The sequence below is a fragment of the Gopherus flavomarginatus genome, chromosome 1 (genome assembly GCF_025201925.1).
Source record: "Gopherus flavomarginatus isolate rGopFla2 chromosome 1, rGopFla2.mat.asm, whole genome shotgun sequence".
Lineage (NCBI taxonomy): Eukaryota > Metazoa > Chordata > Testudines > Testudinidae > Gopherus > Gopherus flavomarginatus.
Genome location: NC_066617.1, coordinates 108632240 through 108655014, shown reverse-complemented (window position 1 = coordinate 108655014; position 22775 = coordinate 108632240). Strand labels below are relative to the sequence as shown.

At 44.2% G+C, this 22775-nt stretch overlaps 1 protein-coding gene across 4 annotated transcripts in view; it reads right to left on the bottom strand.

The window, feature by feature from the left end:
• KIAA1549 (KIAA1549 ortholog) overlaps positions 1-14062 on the bottom strand; it is a 227224-nt gene extending 213162 nt beyond the window's left edge. For all 4 annotated transcript variants that reach the window (XM_050945445.1, XM_050945451.1, XM_050945459.1 and 1 more), the window contains exon 1: positions 13527-14062. In XM_050945445.1, the coding sequence (XP_050801402.1) occupies positions 13527-13803 (277 nt within the window). In that variant the 5' untranslated portion in view covers positions 13804-14062. The remainder of the gene's footprint in view (positions 1-13526) is intronic.
• Between the last annotated feature and the right edge of the window lie 8713 nt (positions 14063-22775).

Sequence of the window (22775 nt, the reverse complement as noted above, 5' to 3'; positions counted from 1 at the left end):
CTTGTAAGTATTCTACTGCTGAATCTGGCAATACTGACATTGTCTTCACTTTTTTTGTACTGACTCCCAGAGTTGCTTTAGAATTGGTAATGTTACTAGCACATGTCTTAGACTCATGTGATAGTCCAATCATAATTAGAGCAGTCACAAAGGAGACTGTTCCACCTTGATAGATGCTATGAACTGTAGTGGAATATTTTCCCCCAGTTTACTATGTAGTTTTAAACAAGACTCAACTGTAGTATGATTTTGGTAGAACAATGCCATATATATATAAACACAACATCATATTCATATCATAATTCATTACTGTTTGACAATCTTTGTTTAAAGAGAAAACTATGGCCTGAGCCCAGAGACTGAATTACTTCTCAGAGTGGGTGGCTTTGCTTCTCAAATTTGAGGTCTAATTAGAGTCATATTAGAGTGAACAAACAAAATGGGAAGTCTTACCTGTTGAATTATTTTTGCATCTTAGTATTGTATCAACTTATAATAATTGGAACTGTTCACAGTGCACTGTCTCATAACCTACCACAGCTCAGGATTTCTGGCATGCTCTCTGCAGTTTCTCTCTCTCTTTTTTGGAGACTACCTCTCCCCATCTGATTCTTCCGAAGCTAAAGTAATAGGGTAAGAAGATTTATCTAATTCCCAGCACTCCTGTGAGGTAAGTGCCATTCTACTCCAAGAAGTTACTGCATAAGAATAGTACCTGCTTATTTCACAGATCTGTGCCTTCTATGAACAGAGACATAGCTGTTCACCTTTTCCCCCCTACTAAAATAGTACTCTTTACTGTAGGCAGCCATACAGACAGGAATCAAATCTGAGAAAAACCTACATTTTCTCCACGGTGAGTAAGCCCATTGCCTGCTTCCGTTCTGCTTTCCTAATCACAGGTTAATTCACCTCAGCAGTTTCTAATTTGTCAGGTTTCAGAGTAGCAGCCGTGTTAGTCTGTATCCGCAAAAACAACAGGAGTACTTTGTGGCATCTTAGAGACGAACAAATTTTTTCGAGCATAAGCTTTCATGGGCTACAGCTCACTTCGTCAGATGCATACAGTGGAAGATACAGTAGGAAGATTTTTATATATATACACACATCATGAAACAATGGGTGTTACCATACACACTCTAACGAGAGTGATCAGTTAAGGTGAGCTATTACCAGCAAAAGAGGGGGAAAAAAAAACTGTTTGTAGTGGTAATCAGAATGGTCCATTTGCAGCAGTTGACAAGAAGTTGTGAGGAACGGAGGGGGGGAAATAAACATGGGGAAATAGTTTTATTTTGTGTAATAACCCATCCACTCCCAGTCTTTATTCAAGCCTAATTTAATGGTGTTCAGTTTGCAAATTAATTCCAATTCAGCAGTCTCTCACTGGAGTCTGTTTTTGAAGTTTTTTTGTTGTAATATTGCAACTTTTAGGTCTGTAATCGAGTGGCCAGGGAGACTGAAGTGTTCTCCAACTGGTTTTTGAATGTTATAATTCTTGACGTCTGATTTGTGTCCATTTATTCTTTTACATACAGACTATCTAGTTTGGCCAATGTACATGGCAGAGGGACTTTGCTGGCACATGATGGCATATATCACATTGGTAGATGTGCAGGTGAACGAGCCTCTGATGTTGTGGCTGATGTGATTAGGCGCTATGATGGTGTCCCCTGAATAGATATGTGGACAGAGTTGGCAACGGGCTTTGTTGCAAGGACAGGTTTTTGTTGTGTGGTCTGTGGTTGCTGGTGAGTATTTGCTTCAGGTTGGGGGGCTGTCTGTAAGCAAGGACTGGCCTGTCTCCCAAGATCTGTGAGAGTGATGGATCATCCTTCAGGATAGGTTGTAGATGCTTGATAATGCACTGGAGTTTTAGTTGGTGCCCACTGGGTTTGGAATCACAACAATGAAACAGATGACAGCATTGTCAGTTTCACTCTTTGGCTGATGGCAAAAGTACAAGCAGCTTTATAGACCAACTTCACATTTAGGTTTATTTCAGTGTCATAGAAGGTTACCAAAAGTTTGGTGGTGGTAGTTCTTTTTAAATGAAATCTTACATTTTGCAGAAGTTGATGGCTTAGGCGCTCTGCTCACTAGAGAAAATTTCATCCCCAGTACTGACAAATGTATTTTTCAACCAGTCAACCAGATACTGTAGGTCAAACATGTTACTGAGTGCTTTCAATTTCCATTTAGTGCCAAAAAAAACGTAGTTTGGATGGCAACATCTTTTAGATGTCACAGAAAACTACTCAAAATATCATTTCATACTACCTGATACAGGCTACTTTACAACCCAATTTAGTTAATCAGATGTCACAGAACTGTCATTTCATACAGTGTCAGTATAAGTTTTGCTCATATAAAATTTACCAATAGCAAAGGTTATTTAGACAAATTTATATGTAGTTTTTCCTTAAACTAACTTGCAGTTAATGATGAGAAGGGGAAAAGTTTAAGTTTGGCAAAGGACTGCAGATATCCTGCATTTGCTCTTCCTCTCCTTTTTAAAAATTCCCCTGTGGGACCACAGTATTCCCAAAGAAACTGACCCGAGGCTAGACAGTTTCATTCTTATTATGTAAGGCCTGGAAAAGCTGTGAATTGTGTAAAACTGACAAAACTGGAATCCGATCCTCCTGTGTACATAGCTTTTCTGTGATCCAGGAAGACGAAGCATGAAATTGACCAGGCTCCTGTCAGTTTCACTCCAGTGTAGCAGCTGAAGATTGACAGAGGGGAGAACAGCATGTAAGAAAGGAAAGGAAAGGGGAGCAGAGGAGACACACAAAAGAAGGAAGAGAGATGAAAACGTTAAAAAAACGCACAAGATAGAAAGGAAGAAAATAGATGGAGAGGAAACACAAAGCAGAAATTTACTCCTACATTATAGGTCACAGACTGACAGCTGAGAAACAATGTTTGTGGAGGTTGTGTTTGTTAGATCTTCCCCTATGTCTGAATATGCACACATGTAGAGATATTTTAATATTCCACACTCTCCAGAGAAATAAAAGTGTGAAGCGCTGATTTGAGGGAGACTGAGCTTAAAATATCAACTTTAAATCCAATACCATGCATTTTTTAAGTCAGAAAACAATACATTCTGTAATATGCACACACACAAAACTCTAGTATTTACTTGTTTGAAGTAACCACTTTGTTTGCTTTTAAGAGCCAGCTATACAGAGACCTGAGTTTTACTTAAAATATGTTATCCAGAATATAAATCAATAAGGAATACTGTGCGAAGAGTTTGTTTTTAAAAAAGAAAAATGATGCAAGTTACATGAATAGTCTGTTTTCTATCAAGTAACACTATTTGAGCTTACATCATTACAAGAGGGGGTTACACTAGGCAAACTAGAATTACCACTGAACCTAAAACAATCACTGAAAACAAACACTTTATGAAAAATCTGGTAACTACTGTTTCGTTTGCTCTACTTGCATATAAATAATGCTAAAAAAAAATCCCTGCATGCTTATCACAAAAATGTTTCTTTCCCAAAATAAAACTTGTGAACAGGAACTATGAATCACACAATGCACACAAAATAAAATACATGAACTTATTACTCTGAGACACACCCAGCCTCATTGGATTTACTGGTACTGGATATTCCTTTGCCAGAAACAACTACCATCAATAAGTGCTAAAATCTGAACTGATATTTCTATTCTAAAGTTTATTTTAATAAACTTTCCAATGTTTTCAGTAGAAGGTAGAGGATGGTGAACATGGACTATAAACTCTCTTGCATAGCCCCATTAAAGTCATGAGGGTTTTGCCATTGACTTCGATAAAACCAGGATTCCACCCTTACACCTTTTAAAAAAAAAGTTTTAAAACTATGTTTATTCTTTAAGTTTTCTGGGCTGATTCAGATGTTGCCAAACCTACTGTTGTAGGAGATGCCAGGTCACAGAGGCTCCACCAAAGCTACCTTGATGTTTACTAGGACTGAGAAATCTGAGGTAATATCTTAATTATTCAGAAAAGTGTAGGTGTCTCTTCCTTTAATCATGGCTCTGACTGGAAGGTTTCCCACCCCACACCTTACCTTAGACCTTAGTTCTGCCTGTGCAGCCGATGCATTGATCAGTCCAGTTCCTCCACTGATTATGGTCACTCACTAGTTCTAGTAGTTCTTCCCAGCTGATGACAACACATTCAATATCATCTGTCACGATCTTCTGGAAGTTCTTCCTCGGCCTGTCTCATTTTCACTTTTCTCCCATAATGCTTGCTTAACATGGCTCCCATCTTCTATTTGGTGTACATGTCTCAGCGACCTGAGCCGCCTTACTTGGATCATATTTTCTAAAAAGTCCAATTCTGTCAGTTCCTGACTCTCCCATTTGTTATTTTGTCTTTCCATGTCATCCTCAGCCATCTATGATGGAAAGCCTCCAACCTCTTTGTTAGCCATTGTCACTGGCAGGGCTTTGCAGCAGAGCCCAGAGCTGGAACGCAGAGCAGCTCCAGAGCCCTGGTCACTGGCCAGGTCTCTTCTCCATATAGTAGCATGCTCAGTACAATCACATGGAATAACCTGACCTTTTGTTTGGTATGGAGACCTGTTTGACCAAATATTGTTCAGCCTTCCAAAAGTGGTGTTTGCTCTTCCTAATCTCATAAGAACATTTTTAATACACTCCCCACATAGCAGAGTTTATCAGAAGTATCCCTTCCACTATCCCCATGCCTCCCCGGTACATCGTCTTCTCCCTCACCACATAACATTTTGTGCTCCTCTAAAGCCCAAGAAAGGTCTCCACCTAGGGCAACCTGGAATTATACCACCATATGAGAGGGCAGGATCTAAATCCTGGTTGGCACCACGCACAAGAATTTTAGGCCAATTCCTACCCTTTGTTTCCTATCTTTTAACGTTACCAATCCAAGAGAGGACCTTCCCTCTTATCCCATGACAGCTTACTTTGCTTAAGAACCTTTGGTGAGGGATCCTGTCAAAGGTTTTCTGAAAATCTAAGTACACGTATGTCCACATGCTTGTGGACTCCCTTCAAAGAATTCCAGTAAAACTGTGAGGTGTGATTTCCCTTTACAAAAACCATGCTGACTCTTCCCCAACAATTCACGTTCATTTCCGTGTCTGATAATTCTGTTCTTTACTGTAGTTTCAACCAATTTGCCCTGGTACTGAAGTAGGGTTGCCAACTTTCTACTCGCACAAAACCAAAACACCCTTGCCCTGCCCTCTACCCCACCCCTTCGCTGAGGTCCCACTCCTTCTCACTCCATCCCACCCCACTGCTCACTCTCCCCACCCTCACTCATTTTCACCAGCTGGCTAAGGGGGCTGGGGTACAGGAGGGGGTGATGGGTCCAATTGGGGGTGCAGGCTCTGGGGTGGGGCCAGGGATGAGGGGTTTGGGCTGCAGGAGGGGGCTCCATGCCAGGGAGTGAAGCCAAGAGGTTCAGAGTATGGGAGGGGGGCCCTGGGCTGAGGAAGGGGGTTGGTGTGTGGGAGGGCTCCAGCTGGGGGTGCAGGCTCTGGGGTGAGGCTGGCAATGAGGGGTTTGGGGTGTAGGAGGGCAGAAGGGGGATCAGGGCTGAGACCAGGGTTTGGGGCTGTGGCAGGGGGGTTGGGTGCAGGGGATGTGAGAGTTCTCCAGCTAGGGATGAGGGCTCTGGGGTAGGGTGCGTATGAGGAGATTGGGGATATAGGGTGTAGGAGGGTGCTCTGGGCTGGAGCTGTGGGATTCAGAGGGCGGGAGGGGGATAAGGGCTGGAGAAGGGGGTTGGGGCATGGGAGGGGGATCAGGGGTGCAGGATCCGGGCAGCACTTACCTCAGGCAGCTCCCGGAAGCAGCATGTCCCTCCTCTAGCTCCTGCAGGGATGCACAGCCAGGCAGCTCTGCATGTTGTCTCATCCACAGGTGCCGCCCCTGCAGTTCCCACTGGCTGCAGTTCCCAGGCAATGGGAACTGCAGCGTTGATGCTTGGGGCGGGGGCAGGGCGTGAAGCCCCCTGGCTGCCCCTATGCCTAGGACATGCCACTGCTTCTGGGAGCCGCACGGAGCCACGACAGGCAAGGAGCTTGCCTTATCCCCGCTGCGCCACCAACCGGACTTTTAACAGCCCAGTCACCAGTGCTGACCAGAGCCACCAGGGTCCCTTTTCGACCAAGCATTCTAGTCAAAAACCAGACACCTGGCAACCTTATACTGAAGTTAGGCTCACCAGCCTGTAGTTACCGGGATCACCTTTGGAGACTTTTTTAAAAATTGTTGTCACATTAAGTATCATCCAGTCATCACGTACTGTAGCTGATTTAAAAGATAGGTTACATACCACAGTTAATAGTTCAGCAATTTCACATTGGAGTTCCTTCAAAACTCTTGGATTTTTTAGCCATTTATAATCTCTTAAAAGCTAGTAGGTGAAGCTCCTTACCTTAATTTTATTTCCTCCCATCAGACAAATGTAGTAGTTCACAACTATAGGGTTGCTAAAAACATTTTAAAATATATGTACACCACTTTTGTGGTGGTTGATGATTGTGTGAGAAACTGTGTTTAACAGGCACCTCTGATTTTCTTTCACCTGCCCTTTGTCCACTAATCGAGTTTCACCAGGATTTAGTCCAAACTCACAGAAGACTTTGAACAACTGCCGTTTTAAAAAGAAATCCTCGTATGTTTTCCTTCTTTCACTCCATATGAGTTTCTCCACTCTCCACCTCCCTCACCCCAAAAGCCACATTGCCCATGACCTAGGACTGAATATTACCTCTCTACGACCAGTGACAACTTCAAACACAATATTCTCTAGCCTCTTTCAGTTATAATCATCTTAGGTAAAACATTTTCTGATAGAAATGCAATTAAGTTTATATGCCTTTAAATAAGTTTTTACTGTGTTACTATAAAAAGCACATGCATGCTGGAAAGACAAAGGAAACTTTTTTTTTTGTTCTTTAAGAATGGAAGATATTACGTCTTTGCAGAATTGGAAGTCCATGGCTGGCAGCCCAAATCTGTTTCATCTTTCAGCATAAGGACAGGATATAAGGTCACTGTCAGCTTTTAATTGAAAACATCTTCAAACCAGACTTCTGACATGGATCAGGATTTTTACATCTTCTTGTGCAACATGACTTCTATCCCAGCTATAACATGAGCTTCCCTGATGCAACATTAATTCCAGATTTAAAATGAGTATGAGCACGGGGCAGCTGACATACAAGCTTCCCTTTTTGCCCCACCAATATTCTTATTTCAAGCCTATACGGACCTCCTCAATAAATGCTCAATTTTGGTCTCCAGACACTGCCAAGTTGTGCCAAACCATGTGCGATGGTTGTGTGATTTAGAGTGCTGCCCATGGGAAGCTGCACACATGAAACTCATTTAATTTACAATCGAAGTTTAAGCCATAGTCAGAAACACAAAAGGAGAGTGTTTCAACCACCCCATTCTCCTTGGAAACATTTACATCCCAGTAAATAGAGGCCAAAAACGTCATCGTGCTAAACTGTAAGATCAGAACTTACTATACTGTAAGTTAAGTCTGCTGTTCTACAAAATACAAAAAATGTTTGTTTTGAAATGCTCAACTATCTTCAGGCTTTTCTGTGGGGGGGGGGGGACCACTCCTTTTTCTGCTACAAAACACACACCCCCTCAACAGCTTACCTTTTTAATTCAGCAAGCAAGCAGTCCTCAATCAAGAGCACCATCCATGAAAGTCTGATTTCTAAAAAGCTCGAAGCATTTGAAAATTGCAGCATACTGAGCATGAGCAATAGAAAGTGTCATTATTTCTAAAATATGCCCTTCTATGAGATGACCTGCACATGTTTATATTATTTTCATGTGTACGTTAATAGGCACCAGACAGCTTTAAACTTAACTTGGACCCTCTTGACCCCTCATTTCTCTCTCTCGCTCCCTTTTTTTTTTTTTAATCAAAGTGAGCATTCAAACACGTTTCATTCAAGTGTCCCAATTTCTGCTGTTTAGCACCTCAAATATATTGGAGCCTCCAGAGAAAATGAAGTCTGAAATACAGATGACTAAAGTTTCGGTCTAAGTTTCCTTCTTTGCTAATCTGCTACCTGAGTGCACAGGACCCCTTAGGACTTCTCCCCACTTCATGGAGAAAAGTTAATCTCTAACTTTTGTAATAATTAAATGGCAAAAAACCCTCACTAAAACACAGAATTAAGGGTTCTTACTGATAGCTCGTGCCCTCCAGAACATTGATTCAGCAAAACTCAAACTTCTGAAAACCTGGAAATGAAGAGTTATGGTACACATAACCACATTAACTCTGTCCCCTGGAGCTGGCAATAGCCACTGGGAATTACCTGCATGCACTCCAGGCCTGGTCTACACTACACGTTTAAACCGATTTTAGCAGCGTTAAACCTATTTAACGGCGCACCCGTCCACACTACGAGGCCCTTTATATTGATATAAAGGGCTCTTTAAATCGGTTTCTGTACTCCTCCCCAACGAGAGGAGTAGCGCTAAAATCGGTATTAGCGTATCAGATTAGGGTTAGCGTGGCCGCAAATCGACGGTATTGGCCTCCGGGCAGTATCCCACAGTGCATCACTGTGAGCGCTCTGGAAAGCAATCTGAACTCGGATGCAGTGGCCAGGTAAACAGGAAAAGCCCCACGAACTTTTGAATTACATTTCCTGTTTGCCCAGCGTGGAGCTCTGATCAGCATTGGTGGCAATGCAGTCCCAAATCCAAAAAGAGCTCCAGCATGGACCGTACAGGAGATACTGGATCTGATCGCTGTATGGGGAGACAAATCTGTTCTATCAGAGCTCCGTTACAGAAGACGAAATGCCAAAGCGTTTGAAAAAAATCTCCAGGCTACACAGTGCTTCGTGACAAGTGTAACGGAAAGCCAAAGAATCAAATGGACGCTCACGGAGGGAGGGAGGGGGTACTGAGGACTCCAGCTATCCCACAGTCCACAGCAGTCTCCGAAAACTATTTGCATTCTTGGCTGAGCTCCCAGTGCCTGTAGGTCAAACACATTGTCCAGCGTAGTTCAGGGTATAGCTCGTCAATTTACTCCCCCCCCCCAACCACGTGAAAGAAAAGGGAAAGAAATCATTTCTTCACTTTCTTCAATGTCACCCTATGTCTACTGAATGCTGGTGGTAGACGCGATGCTGCAGCAGTGAAGAGCAGCATCCTCTCCCCTCCCCTCCCTGGTGGCAGATGGTACAATATGACTGCTATCCGTCGTCACCATCAGCCCATGAGTGCTCCTGGCTGGTCTCAGGTGAGGCTGGCCAGGGGCGCCTGGGTAAAAATAGGAATGATTCCTGGTCATTCCCAGTAGATGGTACAGAACAGCTGGTAACCGTCCTCATCATAGCAACTGAGGGCTGAGCTCCATCAGCCCCCTCCCTTTCATGTGTAAAGAAAAGATTCTGTACTGCCTGGACTATCATAGCAGCGGGATGCTGGGCTCCTCTCCCCCGCACCGCTTAATGTTCTGCCTGGACTGTCATAGCAGCGGGAGGCTGCCTCTCCCTCATTTTATCTCACTAACAAGTCAGTGTTTCTTATTCCTGCATTCTTTATAATTTCATGACACAAATGGGGGGGACACTGCCACAGTAGCCCAGGAAGGTTGGGGGAGGAGGGAAGCAATGGGTGGGGTTGTTGCAGGGGCAACCCCCGTGAATGGCATGCAGCTCGTCATTTCTGCAGGATCTGACATGGAGCAGCTGTGCTCTCTGATACACTGGTTCTCTAGTACACTTGTCCCATATTCTAGGCAGGACTGACTCCATTTTTAGATACCATAAAGGAGGGATTGACTCGGGGAGTCATTCCCATTTTTGCCTTTGCGCCCCCGGCTGACCTCAGGGGCACTCATGATAGCAGCAGACAGTACAGAACGACAGATAACCGTCATCTCATTGCCAATTTACAATGGCAGCAGACGGTACAGAACGACTGATAACCGTCTCTGCTATCATGCAAAAGCAAGTGAATGGTGCTGTGTAGCGCTGCAGTATCGCCTCTGTCAGCAGCATCAAGTAGACACACGGTGACAGTAAAAAAAAAAAAAAAAAGCTGAACAGGCTCCATGGTTGCCGTGCTATGGCATCTGCCAGGGCAATCCAGGGAAAAAGGGCATGAAATGATTGTCTGCCGTTGCTTTCCCGGAGGAAGGAATGACTGACAACATTTACTCAGAACCACTCGCGACAATGATTTTTGCCCCATCAGGCACTTGGCTCTCAACCCAAAATTCCAAGGGGTGGGGGAGACTGTGGGAACTATGGGATAGCTACGGAATAGCTACCCACAGTGCAATGCTCCGGAAATCGACGCTAGCCTCGGACCATGGACGCACACCACCGAATTAATGTGCTTAGTGTGGCCGCGTGCACTCGACTTTATACAATCTGTTTTACAAAACCGGTTTATGTAAAATCGGAATAATCCCTTAGTGTAGACGTACCCCCAGCTGCATTCAGGGTGTTAAATGTAGCTGAACTGAATGGTGGAAGTAATAGCTGGGGAAGGTTGGTGGAAGTGCATTTGTGATATGAGGAAATCTGGGGATTAATTTGAGGAAGATTGCCAAATTATGACTGTGATATGAAGAGATCTGGGTCTGCGGACCCCAAAGTGTGGGAATCAAAGAAAAGAGGTGCATGTGTATTTTGAGGTTTCAGTCTGCATCATGTCAACACAGAATTGTACACTCTGGGTCAACAGAAGGGCCCTGGGATTTCCTTGCCATGGATATTGTCATTAGTTGGGTGGGATTTGAAAGCAGTTTGTGGTTTAAATGATAGCTAGAGAATGATACTGGTTTAAGTGGTATCCTATGTGCAGTTGTGATGGGGTTGTAAAAGTGTGAAGTGGCAGTTTAATTTTTATAAGTGTGGTATTCTGTCAGGGGGAACAGGTTGAGCGTAAGCCAGGTGCAGGTAGCATCTGTGTGTTGTAGTGAAAAGGCAGAGAGAGTATGCACGTTATAGGGTATTGCTCAAAGAGGGCAGAGTTAAGGTTGGGTGGGCATTTACCATAACACTATTTCCTGAAAGTCAGAGGTTTTCAGAATGTAAATTAAGAAAAATTAATCTACACTTTGATGCTTACAGTTGAAGTAAACTGCTGTAAAGAACAGTTATTTCATTATCTTGTAATAAGCTCCTTGTACAGTTTATGTGGTACATTTGCTTCAGTGACTCTTCAGCTATTAAAGAATGAATGCCACTGACAATTAGAAGAATTTGTAGCCAATAAGAGATGCTGAAGCAGTGTTATCTGTCAGGCAATCCTAAGAGAATACTCAAGGTTTACTGCTTATTAATAGGGCATATGACCACCTCTCTTGTTTTCTTTAGTGAAACCAAAAGCAAAGATCAGGATAGGGAACAAGGATAAGTCGTCACTGACAGATTCCTGTATTGGTCTTATATAAAGCACTTCAGACTAACTTTATTTTTGTTATTGCAGTGTTCTTAGAATACTCCCCAACCCTTTTAACACTAAAATCATCACAGTGAATGAGCCATATTTCCTCTGAGTATTAGCTTCCGCTGGCTAGACACTGGTTTAATTATAAAAACAGCACCACAAATATGTCCAGAGGCCCTGAGACATTGCAATTAAAGGCTGCTAATTAAAACCAAAAAGTCACAGTCCACTTACTGTCTAGTCATAAGGAGCTAAAAATATTTTTACTATCCTCTAGAAAAAGACAGCCTTGACACCTCCCTAAAGATATCATACCTAAACTCTATTCTACATACAGCATCTTTGAAATTCACTGGAGGTTTTTAACCTTCATAGGAGTCCAATCCAACTGTTTAAAATAAGTGGAAAATCCCACACCAGCTGCAAAAGGAGTTGGATCATACCTTAAACATGCAATACCACAATAAGAACTAATATCAAAGATGAAGATAAAGTATTAATAAAATGAACATATACACTGTATAAATGCACAGAGAATCACCAAAAATGGGTAACCGTCCCATCTGTAAAGAAGTTTTTTTAAATATATCCAACACTTACAAATACATCAGTCATTGCCACTTCAATTTTGCTTACCCTTAATGAAAAGAAAATCAGCCTTTCCTAGACGTCAAGCTTAGGCTGGTCCATTGGGTGGTTGGTTAAGGCAAGTCTTACTGTTTATTATGTTATCATTATCACTTAAGAAGGTGTTTAAATAAAAATCTTAACTTGGATTTCAACAAAAATATACATCAACACAAGGGGTCTGTTTTATGAAATGTCATCTCTTGATTTAAGCAGGCACAAGTTTCTACTGATAAAAGTGATACAATAAGGAGTTTGTTTGTATGACGCATCTTTGTAATATAATTTAACTACATTACAGTTTCATTTAAACCGCTAAAGCCAAAAATGGATTAAAAACTCAAGTCCTTGGCAAATTAAGCATTGACAAAATATTAACTTTCCATATAAAGTAATCAGTTTCAGACAATTGTTGTCTCACTGCTATGTTTACATTTTTTCTTTGCTTTTAAAATAGTTGCATACTAGGCAAGGTTTTCTAATTTTATCACTTTGTGGTTTCACACAGAAGACAATATATCTAGAATCCTGCAAATGCTATTCCAGATTGATGTTGTGACATTTCCAAATATCAATGCTATTCAGGATATCCAAGTTATCTTTCGTGTGAAAAAAAAAAATAAACACCACACCATGCATGCATAGACTGTCCAACAATCCCTCCAGAAGCATGCAAGTTGTGGGAAATATATTCGCTGCATGGACTCCAAGAGCACATCAGCTTTCAGATGACATCATAGAAGACCGAAACACCTGATTACCAGACAGATTTAGAAGGATGGGGGGAAATTGACACCACTCCACATGAATTACATCCTTAACTCTATGCTAATAGGCAGACATTCAGCTACCTTGCTTTATATAAGGCTGTCTGCTCATTTTAAAAAATTATGCCTTAAAATTAAAAAAAAAAAATGTTTTCCAAAAAAAACTTTTGGGGCACACATTCTCTTTTTAAATCTCCAAAAAATATTTTTAAATTCCCTGTGCAGAGATTTGTTACAATGACTTGCTTTCAGTCTTCTCAGTACACAAAGCAGAAGGGTTTTGGTACAGAAGAGCAGGAATGACGATATTCAAGTGTAGTTAGATACTGTTTCTGTCCCCTCTTATACCTTTAATATAAACACTGTCATCTCTGGGAGAGGGGGACAAACCTGTATCCCAAAAGCGCTTGCAATAATTCTATAAGGTAGTGTTGTTTTTTTTAAGTGAAATATCAGTCACAAAATAGCCTAGAACACAACCTCATAGAGGCCTTTGGTACATGGCACAGAACAAATTAGAGTCCTGGCATATTTTTGCCATGAGTCCTCAGGACAAAGAAGCCTCAGTACCTCACTCCCCATAGGGACCATACCTGCAACCCTGGGCAGGGCAACCTGCCACAGCATTGCTCTGTGCAAGGCAGAGGAGCCCACGGATGGGGCCTCGGCTCCCTTTTGTTTCCTTACCTGCCATCGGGGAGCCCAGGAAGGCCGGCACGGACAGCAGCAGAGGCAGCAGCACCGGGAGACCCGTTCGCAGGGCCGGGCGGCGGGCGATGCACCCAGGCTGACCCGGGCACCAGAACACCAGCGTCACCAAAGCAACCATGGAGCATGTCATCCCATCCATAGCAAAGCGCAGCCTCAAGTCATCGCTGCCCCGCTGGGCATCCCCCGCAAGCCAAGGCTGGGCTGGCTCGGCGACTCCTCCTCCGCACATCCACCCCGCAGGGCTCCCGTGCATAGGGCGGGGGCTGCAGCGCCCCCAGCCCCCCCAAGATAACCAGGGCAGCTGCCCACCGAAGGGCGCAGGGGCGGGGCGGGGGGAGGGAAGGGGGAGTCTCACACGGCGAGAGAGAAGGGGGGTAGCACTGCAGCCCCGGGCGCAGGCAGCGAGCACTGGAGCAGCAATAGCCCCGGGGGCAGAGGGGCTCCTCCTGCCGGCCGTAGCTCCCGGTGCCAGCAGCTGCAGGAGGCGCCTGGCTTCTGCTGCTTATGGCCCGTCTCGGCTCCTCACGTGGGTCGGGGCGGCGCGGCTGCGGCTGCGGCTGCGGCTGCTCTATCCCCGTCGCCGCGGCGGGCCCCAGCTCCTCCCGCAGACGCGCTGAGATCCCGGCGGCGGGGAGCGGAGCGGCCCGGCACCTGCGTGAGCGTGTGAAAGGGAAGCGGAGGAGCGCGCGCGTGCCCACTTTCTGCACCGGGCCCGGCGCGCGGGCACAACCCAGAGCCAGGCGGGGACGCCGCGCACCGCCGGCCGCGGCAGCTTGGCGCGCGCAGGGGGCGGGGCAAGGCCCACACTGGGGGATGCAGGGGAGGGGCCTGTGACGTCACCAGGCTCCCTCTCCGGCTGCTGCAGCCCTTGGAATTGTTCGGGCGCTGCGCAGGGAGCGCATGGGCGCTGCTGCCCCTTCGCGGGGAGGAGGCAGGTGGCCCCAGTGGCCCCGTGGAGCTCGCACCCGGCTCCAAGGGGTGGGAGGTGAGAAGCAGCCGTCCTGCCCTCCAGGCGAGGGTGGGGTGGGCTGCTGGGTTGCCAACCTGTCATCGTAAGAAAAAGTTAACTTCCAGAAACATGACAAGGGGGGCTGGTCTGTGCCAGAAACTTCGGTTGCTCTGGCTACTACAAAAACAGCGAGGAGTCCAGTGGGCCCTTGACTAACCAGTGTATTTGGGTGTAAGCTTTTGTGGGCAAAACCCCCACTTCTTCTTCAGATGCAAATACTTATGGCTACAGCATTACTGAGGGGTGGTTAGGTGACCTAAACCACCGGTGTAGGCACGGCTAGGTCAGTGGAAGAGTTTTTCCATCAATCTAGCGGTTGCCTCTCAGAGAGGTGGATCAGTGACCTTGATGGAAGAATGCCCTCCACTGATGTCTTTGAATCATGATTTGAGGACTTCAGTAACTCAGCCAGAGGTTAGGGAGTGGGTGGGTGAGTTTCTGTTGCCCACAGCGTGCAGATTAGGTGATCATGCTGGTTCCTTCTGGCCTTAAAGTCTATGAGTCTATTTAGAAAGCATCTGCACTAAAGCGCCACACAGCTGCAGCACCAAAGTTGTGCCACTGTTGTAGCTGTAGCATAGATGTGGCCGTAGTCATTCCAAGAAACAGTGGGATAGACAGGAATGGCGAAGCCTTGTTCATCCCTTAAATGGTGGCTGACAGCACCAGAAGGATTCATATTCAGAAAACACAAAATACTTTATGGTGGTGGAATTAGTAATTGCAGTCCCACAACCATGTCTTGTAGGCATCATACTATTCCTAGAAGTGAGAGCTTAAAATCCCTCAACCCAAATGTTAAAAAGCAGGTAATGTTGAATGAAAGTCACTCTACTGCCATGTACATCCACATCTACATCCCGTACAGAGTTTTAGAATTGAAATTATAAACATCAAACATGAGAAAAAAAACCATCATAAGCATGGCCATACTGGGTCAGACCAAAGGTTCATCTAGCTCAGTAACCTGTCTTCAGACAGTGGCCAGTGCCAGGTGCCCCAGAGGGAACGAACAGAACAGGTTATCATCAAGTGATCCATTTCCTGTTGCTCATTCCCAGCTTCTGGCAGAGGCTAGGGACACCATCCCTTCCCTTCCTGGCTAATAGCCATTTATGGACCTATCCTCCATGAATTTATCTAGCTCTTTTTTGAACCCTGTAATAGTCTTGGCCTTCACAACATCCTCTGGCAAGGAGTTCCACAGACTGACTGGGCATCTTTAAGGTTACATTTATCTGACAGGACACCCACACAACCTTAACTCTGCCCTTGTAAGCAAAACCTGAAGGAAAACCACAAGGAACTCCAAAGAACAAAGTATCTTACCCTCGCTAACAAAATTAAAAAGGCCATTTCACCACAGCTTCTGATAACAGGAGTCCAACAATACTCAGTACAGTCATGGAGCAAATGCAGCTGGCTGAAAGGGGTCACATTGGAACACTAAGCTGCCTCGCCTTGTTTCCAGCTGCACAGCCACAATTAAACAGGTTAACAACATATCGGGGGATTTCCTAATGTTATTTTCTAATAGTTGACACTGTTTGGGTAGAAATTTCCCAAGTGGTACTGCCGCAAAGACACTTGAAGCCTGGAAACTCAGAATTTGGGGTAAACACCCAGAATTCAGTGATAGAGAAACATACTGCCATACTCTCAGGCAGTATATTTTCTCTATCACTTTCTGCCCTGCCACCCCCACCAACATGATACAGTTCTGTGGCGATCTGGAAGCCTACTTTCGCCGTCTCCGACTCAAAGAATACTTCCAGGACAACACTGAACAGTGCACTGATACACGGGTGCCCTCCCACCAACAGCACAAGAAAAAGAACTCCACATGGACTCCTCCTGAGGGTCGAAATGACAGCCTGGACCTATACATTGAATGCTTCCGCCGGCGTGCACAGGCAGAAATCGTGGAACAACAACATCGCTTGCCTCACAACCTAAGTCGTGCAGAACACAATGCCATCCACAGCCTCAGAAACCACCCTGACATTATCATCAAAGAGGCTGATAAAGGAGGTGCCGTTGTCATCATGAACAGGTCTGACTATCAAAAGGAGGCAGCCAGACAACTCTCCAATACCAAATTCTACAGGCCACTTCCCTCAGATCCCACTGAGGAATACACTAAGAAACTACAGCATCTACTCAGGACACTCCCTACACTAACACCAGAAGAAATCAACATACCCCTAGAGCCCCGACCAGGGTTATTCTATCTACTACCCAAGATCCACAAACCCGGCAATCCTGGACGCCCCATCATCTCGGGCATTGGCACTCTCACTGAAGGACTGTCTGGATATATGGACTCTCTACTCAGACCCTATGCCACCAGCACTCCCAGCTATCTCCGCGACACCACTGATTTCCTGAGGAAACTACAATGCATTGGTGACCTCCCAGAAAACACCATCCTAGCCACCATGGATGTAGAGGCTCTCTACACAAACATCCCACACACAGATGGAATACAAGCTGTCAGGAACACTATCCCTGATGATGCCACAGCACAACTGGCTGCTGAGCTCTGTGCCTTTATACTTACACACAACTATTTCAAATTTGATGACAATATATATCTCCAGATCAGTGGCACTGCTATGGGCACCTGCATGGCCCCACAATATGCCAATATCTTCATGGCCGACCTGGAACAACGCTTCCTCAGCTCTCGTCCACTCACACCCCTTCTCTATCTACGCTACATTGATGACATCTTCATCATCTGGACCCATGGGAAGGAGACTCTGGAAAAATTCCACCATGATTTCAACAGCTTCCACCCCACCATCAACCTCAGCCTGGATCAATCTACACGGGAGGTCCACTTTCTTGACACCACGGTGCAAATAAGTGATGGTCACATTAACACCACCCTATATCGAAAACCCACCGACCGCTATGCCTACCTTCATGCCTCCAGCTTCCATCCCGGGCACATCACACGATCCATTGTCTACAGCCAAGCACTGAGGTACAACCGCATCTGCTCTGACCCCTCAGACAGAGACCAACACCTACAAAATCTCCACCAAGCATTCTCAAAACTACAATACCCACACGAGGAAATAAGGAAACAGATCAACAGAGCCAGACGTGTACCCAGAAGCCTCCTACTGCAAGACAAACCCAAGAGAGAAACCAACAGGACTCCACTGGCCACCACATACAGCCCCCAGCTAAAACCCCTCCAACGCATCATCAAGGATCTACAACCCATCCTGGACAATGATCCCACACTTTCACAGGCCTTGGGTGGCAGGCCAATCCTTGCCCACAGACAACCTGCCAACCTGAAACATATTCTCACCAGTAACTGCACACCACACCATAATAACTCTAGCTCAGGAACCAATCCATGCAACAAACCTCGATGCCAACTCTGCCCACATATCTACACCAGCGACACCATCACAGGACCTAACCAGATCAGCCACACCATCACTGGTTCATTCACCTGCACATCCACCAATGTAATATACGCCATCATATGCCAGCAATGCCCCTCTGCTATGTACATCGGCCAAACTGGACAGTCTCTACGGAAAAGGATAAATGGACACAAATCAGACATTAGGAATGGCAATATACAAAAACCTGTAGGAGAGCACTTCAACCTCCCTGGCCACACTATAGCAGACCTTAAGGTGGCCATCCTGCAGCAAAAAAACTTCAGGACCAGACTTCAAAGAGAAACTGCTGAGCTTCAGTTCATCTGCAAATTTGACACCATCAGCTCAGGATTGAACAAAGACTGTGAATGGCTTGCCAATTACAGAACCAGTTTCTCCTCTCTTGGTTTTCACACCTCAACTGCTAGAACAGGGCCTCATCCTCCCTGATTGAACTGACCTCGTTATCTCTAGCTTGCTTGCTAGCACACATATATATACCTGCCCCTGGATATTTCCATTACATGCATCTGAGGAAGTGGGTATTCACCCACGAAAGCTCATGCTCCAAAACGTCTGTTAGTCTATAAGGTGCCACAGAATTCTTTGCTGCTTTTACAGATCCAGACTAACACGGCTACCCTCTGATACTTGGGAAATGATAATTCCCTCCACCCACTTCTCACCAGCAACTCCACACAATCCCTCTCCTTCAAGAATGTCACTTTTATCCCTCACCCTAGTCCCCAGACCTTTGTCTTAGGTTTCCAGCTCTTTGGTTCTTTATTTACAAACTGCTCCATTGAGCTCAATGGGGGTCAGAAGCAGGACATTAAAATGAATGCTAGCATTGCCCCTCCGCTGTAGGTAAACGGGTGGCTATCTGAAGCTACTGTCCTTTTTCCAATATACAACCAACCTTTGCTTGAATTAATGCCTTGTATCCATAGAGTACCTCCTTTACAACAGTCAAGTAGACAGAAAGAACATATAATATTCATACATTATTATAGGACATGAAGTTGCCCTATCATCCATGTATACTGAGAAACTGAAAATAATTCTATACATATTTAGCGAAGTCACAACTATTATATGGAAAAGAGTAGAGATTAAACTACTGGAGAGTCGATTTCAATAAGAATTAGAATCAATTCCTGCGCTATGGAAGCTTATGCAAAACCACCAGACCTAGTTTATAATGAATGTGACCCTTAAGAGGAATCAGCTTTAGGTACATGTTTACTAAAAAAAAATTCCTTCAATCCTCATCTAGATAGATTGCTCATTGAGAAAGTGCTGTAGCCATTCATACATGCTGCCTTTAATCTCCTTCCCAAAACATTTAGTAAACAAACCTTCCTGCCACATTATATGCCTTTTCAAAGTCAATAAATATTGGCAGCAAATATCCAAACCTTGCAGAATCCTTCCTCACATCTGTTTCCAATCTTAATGACAGAATCCAATGTACATCATCCATTCCTGAATCCACTTTAACTTCATACAAAAAGACAAGATTTCCCCTAAATAAAGCATACATCAAAGATTAATCAAACACCATGTTAACTCACATAATTCACTGGATAAAGCAATAGATCTGGGAGGTCCTTGGATCAGTGGCTTCTCTCTACCAGCATTCAAGGTTAGAATTAAAAAAGCCCACATCTAATCACTATATTTATGGCCAGACTTTCAATATGAGACACTGGTAGCAGAGCACTTTTGAAAATCTGGCCTATAATTTTCACCTTTAGTTCTGTTGGCACAGGGCTGCACAATACTATTAGTAGTTTGGCCTTCTCCAGAGTCTATCCTGGTCAAGTGGGACTTAATCATAAATTATTAGAGTTGAAAGGGACCTCAGGAGATCATCTAGTCCAACCCCCTGCTCAAAGCAGAACCAATCCCCCAATGGTCCCCTCAAGGATTGAGCTCATAACCCTAGGTTTAGCAGGCCCATGCTCAAACCACTGACCTATCCCTTCCTCCCATGTGTTCCAGAAGCTCCATCCATGTGCCCCAAAACAAGATATTAGCACTCAGTTCCCATCTCAAACCATCTATGCTCCCATTGCCCATGATCACTCACTTCCCCCTCTCCAGAGTCTTTCCATCCTTCTTATCTCTAGATCTCCTTACAAGCTCTCCCTCACAGGTTCTCCCTGGGTTGTTTCCCCAGCATTCTTGACGGAGAGCCCTACTCCATGTCTTACATTATACCCCATCTCTCTAGACTAAGCAAGAAACTTGCTTTATATAGCCTAGTCTTTCCCAGCCCAGTCACATGGTTCTTGCATTATCCTTCCTATTAGTCCCTCCAAACAACATCCCCCAGAATACCCTTATTCAGGGCTGAACCTGGGACTGGAGGTAGCCTTGTTTCTTTCTTTCTTTTGTTTATTTGTATTGTGGTAGCACCTAGGAGCACTAGTCATGGAGCAGAACCCCATTGTGCTATGTTCTGTACAAACACAGAACAAAAAGACAGCCCTATCTCAAAGAATTTACAAGCTAAGTAATCTTTAAAGGACCAGCACACACACCATTACAAGCAAACATGGTAACAGTATAAAGAAAATATTTGAAAAGTGTCAATTGTGAAGAAGGAGAAGGGTTATTTAGAGCAGTCCATGGGGGCATAACAAGTAGTAATGGAATGAAACTATGAAATGGAAAATACAGTCTGAATATCGGGAATCTCAGTGAGATATATTCAGCAATGGAATAGCTTTCTCAAGGAAAGTGATGGTAAAGTCGTCTCTTGGGACATTTAATACTAGATTGGATAGAACACTAGAAAATGTGTCATAGGGAGCAAGACTAGATGACCTAAAGATGGTTTTCCTCTCTAACGTGAATGACTCAGTTATAAAAATGAGCCAAAACCTATAGTGTTATTAAATCACCTCTCATCTACAACCAGATTGTGAACTATATAAGCATTTGAAATATGCTACCGACACGGTGGTTTCATCATTACTCTCCTATAGATTTTATGTTGATGGATATTAGTATATGAATAGAACTACTGACTGCAGATAAATGAAATATGTATTCAGGTATTGTAGTATTCTCTTTGTGTGTATATAAACTGAAAGGAACAGAAATAATGGAAATAAATTTCTTTCCTTAAAATAGGAGAGTAGAGAAAAGCAAACTGAAGATTGATTTAACCCTTCAGAGACACTACTGTCATACATATTCTCCTAAGCAATTTTGTAAAGCATTTGTCTGGCATAGCCTCCTGAGCATTTGATTATATTAAAGTGTTAAAATAAAGATGAAAGCATGACAAAGTGCATCTATTCTCAATCCTGATTGTGTGGGACAACACAAATAGGCATTTGCAGGATCAGGGCCTAAGCATGTTAATAGCTAATGTAAGCGGATATAAGCTCTTGAGACTTATCTGTTTTAAAAGTTAGAATGGTGTGCACACAGGCCCGCTCTAAAATTCTCATCCAGTAGGGATCTATATTTTCAACTGCTGTTTCTGAGTTGCCTGGAGTAGTCTGCTGAGCCACATTTGCAACTGCAAGGTAGCAAGGGAGGGGCTGGTATAGTCTCTAATTACAATTTTTCAGATGGGCCATTGGGGAGTCACAAAGAGACTAAGCCTGTCCCACATGAATAGTTAAGAAGGCACCAGGTGCAACTTCCGCTGACATTCAAAGTCACAGCTAGAAAGTTTACTGAAATGAGCAGCTGCATTCTCTGAACACAAAAGCTTTCCTCCTCTGATTCTTTTCAGTGATATTTTACACAACATACAATTAAGGTCAGGTAAAGGGCATGTTAATTAATGTCCCTCTCAGGAAAACTACATTTTAGACACTAAATTCCACATGGTTATTGTTTCTGAAAAAGTTTCACTTTTAAATTCCATTTGAGTCACCAATGAGGTTCAGAATTTCTCAAAATGGTCTATGGACACAGTTCCATATTTGTAATAAATGTTCTCCATGCAACTAGTGTTTAGAGGTCTCAAAACTTAGACCAACTCTGCATCCTTTTAAATATATTCACTGTATTTTACTTCATTTTGTGGTGTTACAATTTGAAAAAATTACACTAATAGCCCAATTTTATGTAATTATACTAATACAAAACGTTAAATTGAATCCCCATTACCTACATCCTAATTCTCTGGGCTGCCTCACTTTCAGATTATAATCTAAAGTCTGCACATCAGAGAAAATGCTGTTGTTGTAATATGAAACCTCTTTCCCAGTTATTTTTCCACCATCTTTCACTATACAAACTGTTTTTATTGTCTGCAGCCAGAGGCACACTGAAGAAATCCAATTTAGCATCATAGGCCTGCAGTGCATATATTTTAGATAGGCTTTCTGTTGTATTATTGTGGTAATGACCCAAATCCATTTGCACCATAATTGCATCTATAAATGTCTCTTGTCCTGCATATGTAAGACCAAAGTGTGGCTGGCCCTGCATGGGTTCACAAGGGGAGGGAGGAGAAAAGGCAGAGGGAGCATTTCCCCACTTTTATGCTCCTGTGCAGGGGCCAGCGACAATGGCTATGGCTAAGCTGCAGCATAGCACTGCCACACTCAGGCTAACTGCCCGAACTTGGACCCAGGATGTCAGGCAGGCTTGTACTCGGATGGCTAGCCTTAGCCCCCGCCCATGCTGCAGCATCCATCCTGCGATTTTTAGCATGCTAGATGAAGCTGAGCTAGCACAAGTCTGTTTACCGTGCTGGGACACAGTGTACCTTGCAGTGTAGACATATCCAGTGTGGCTTTGGAGTGCCAGCGATGCACAAGGCTAGCACTGTGGTGATGC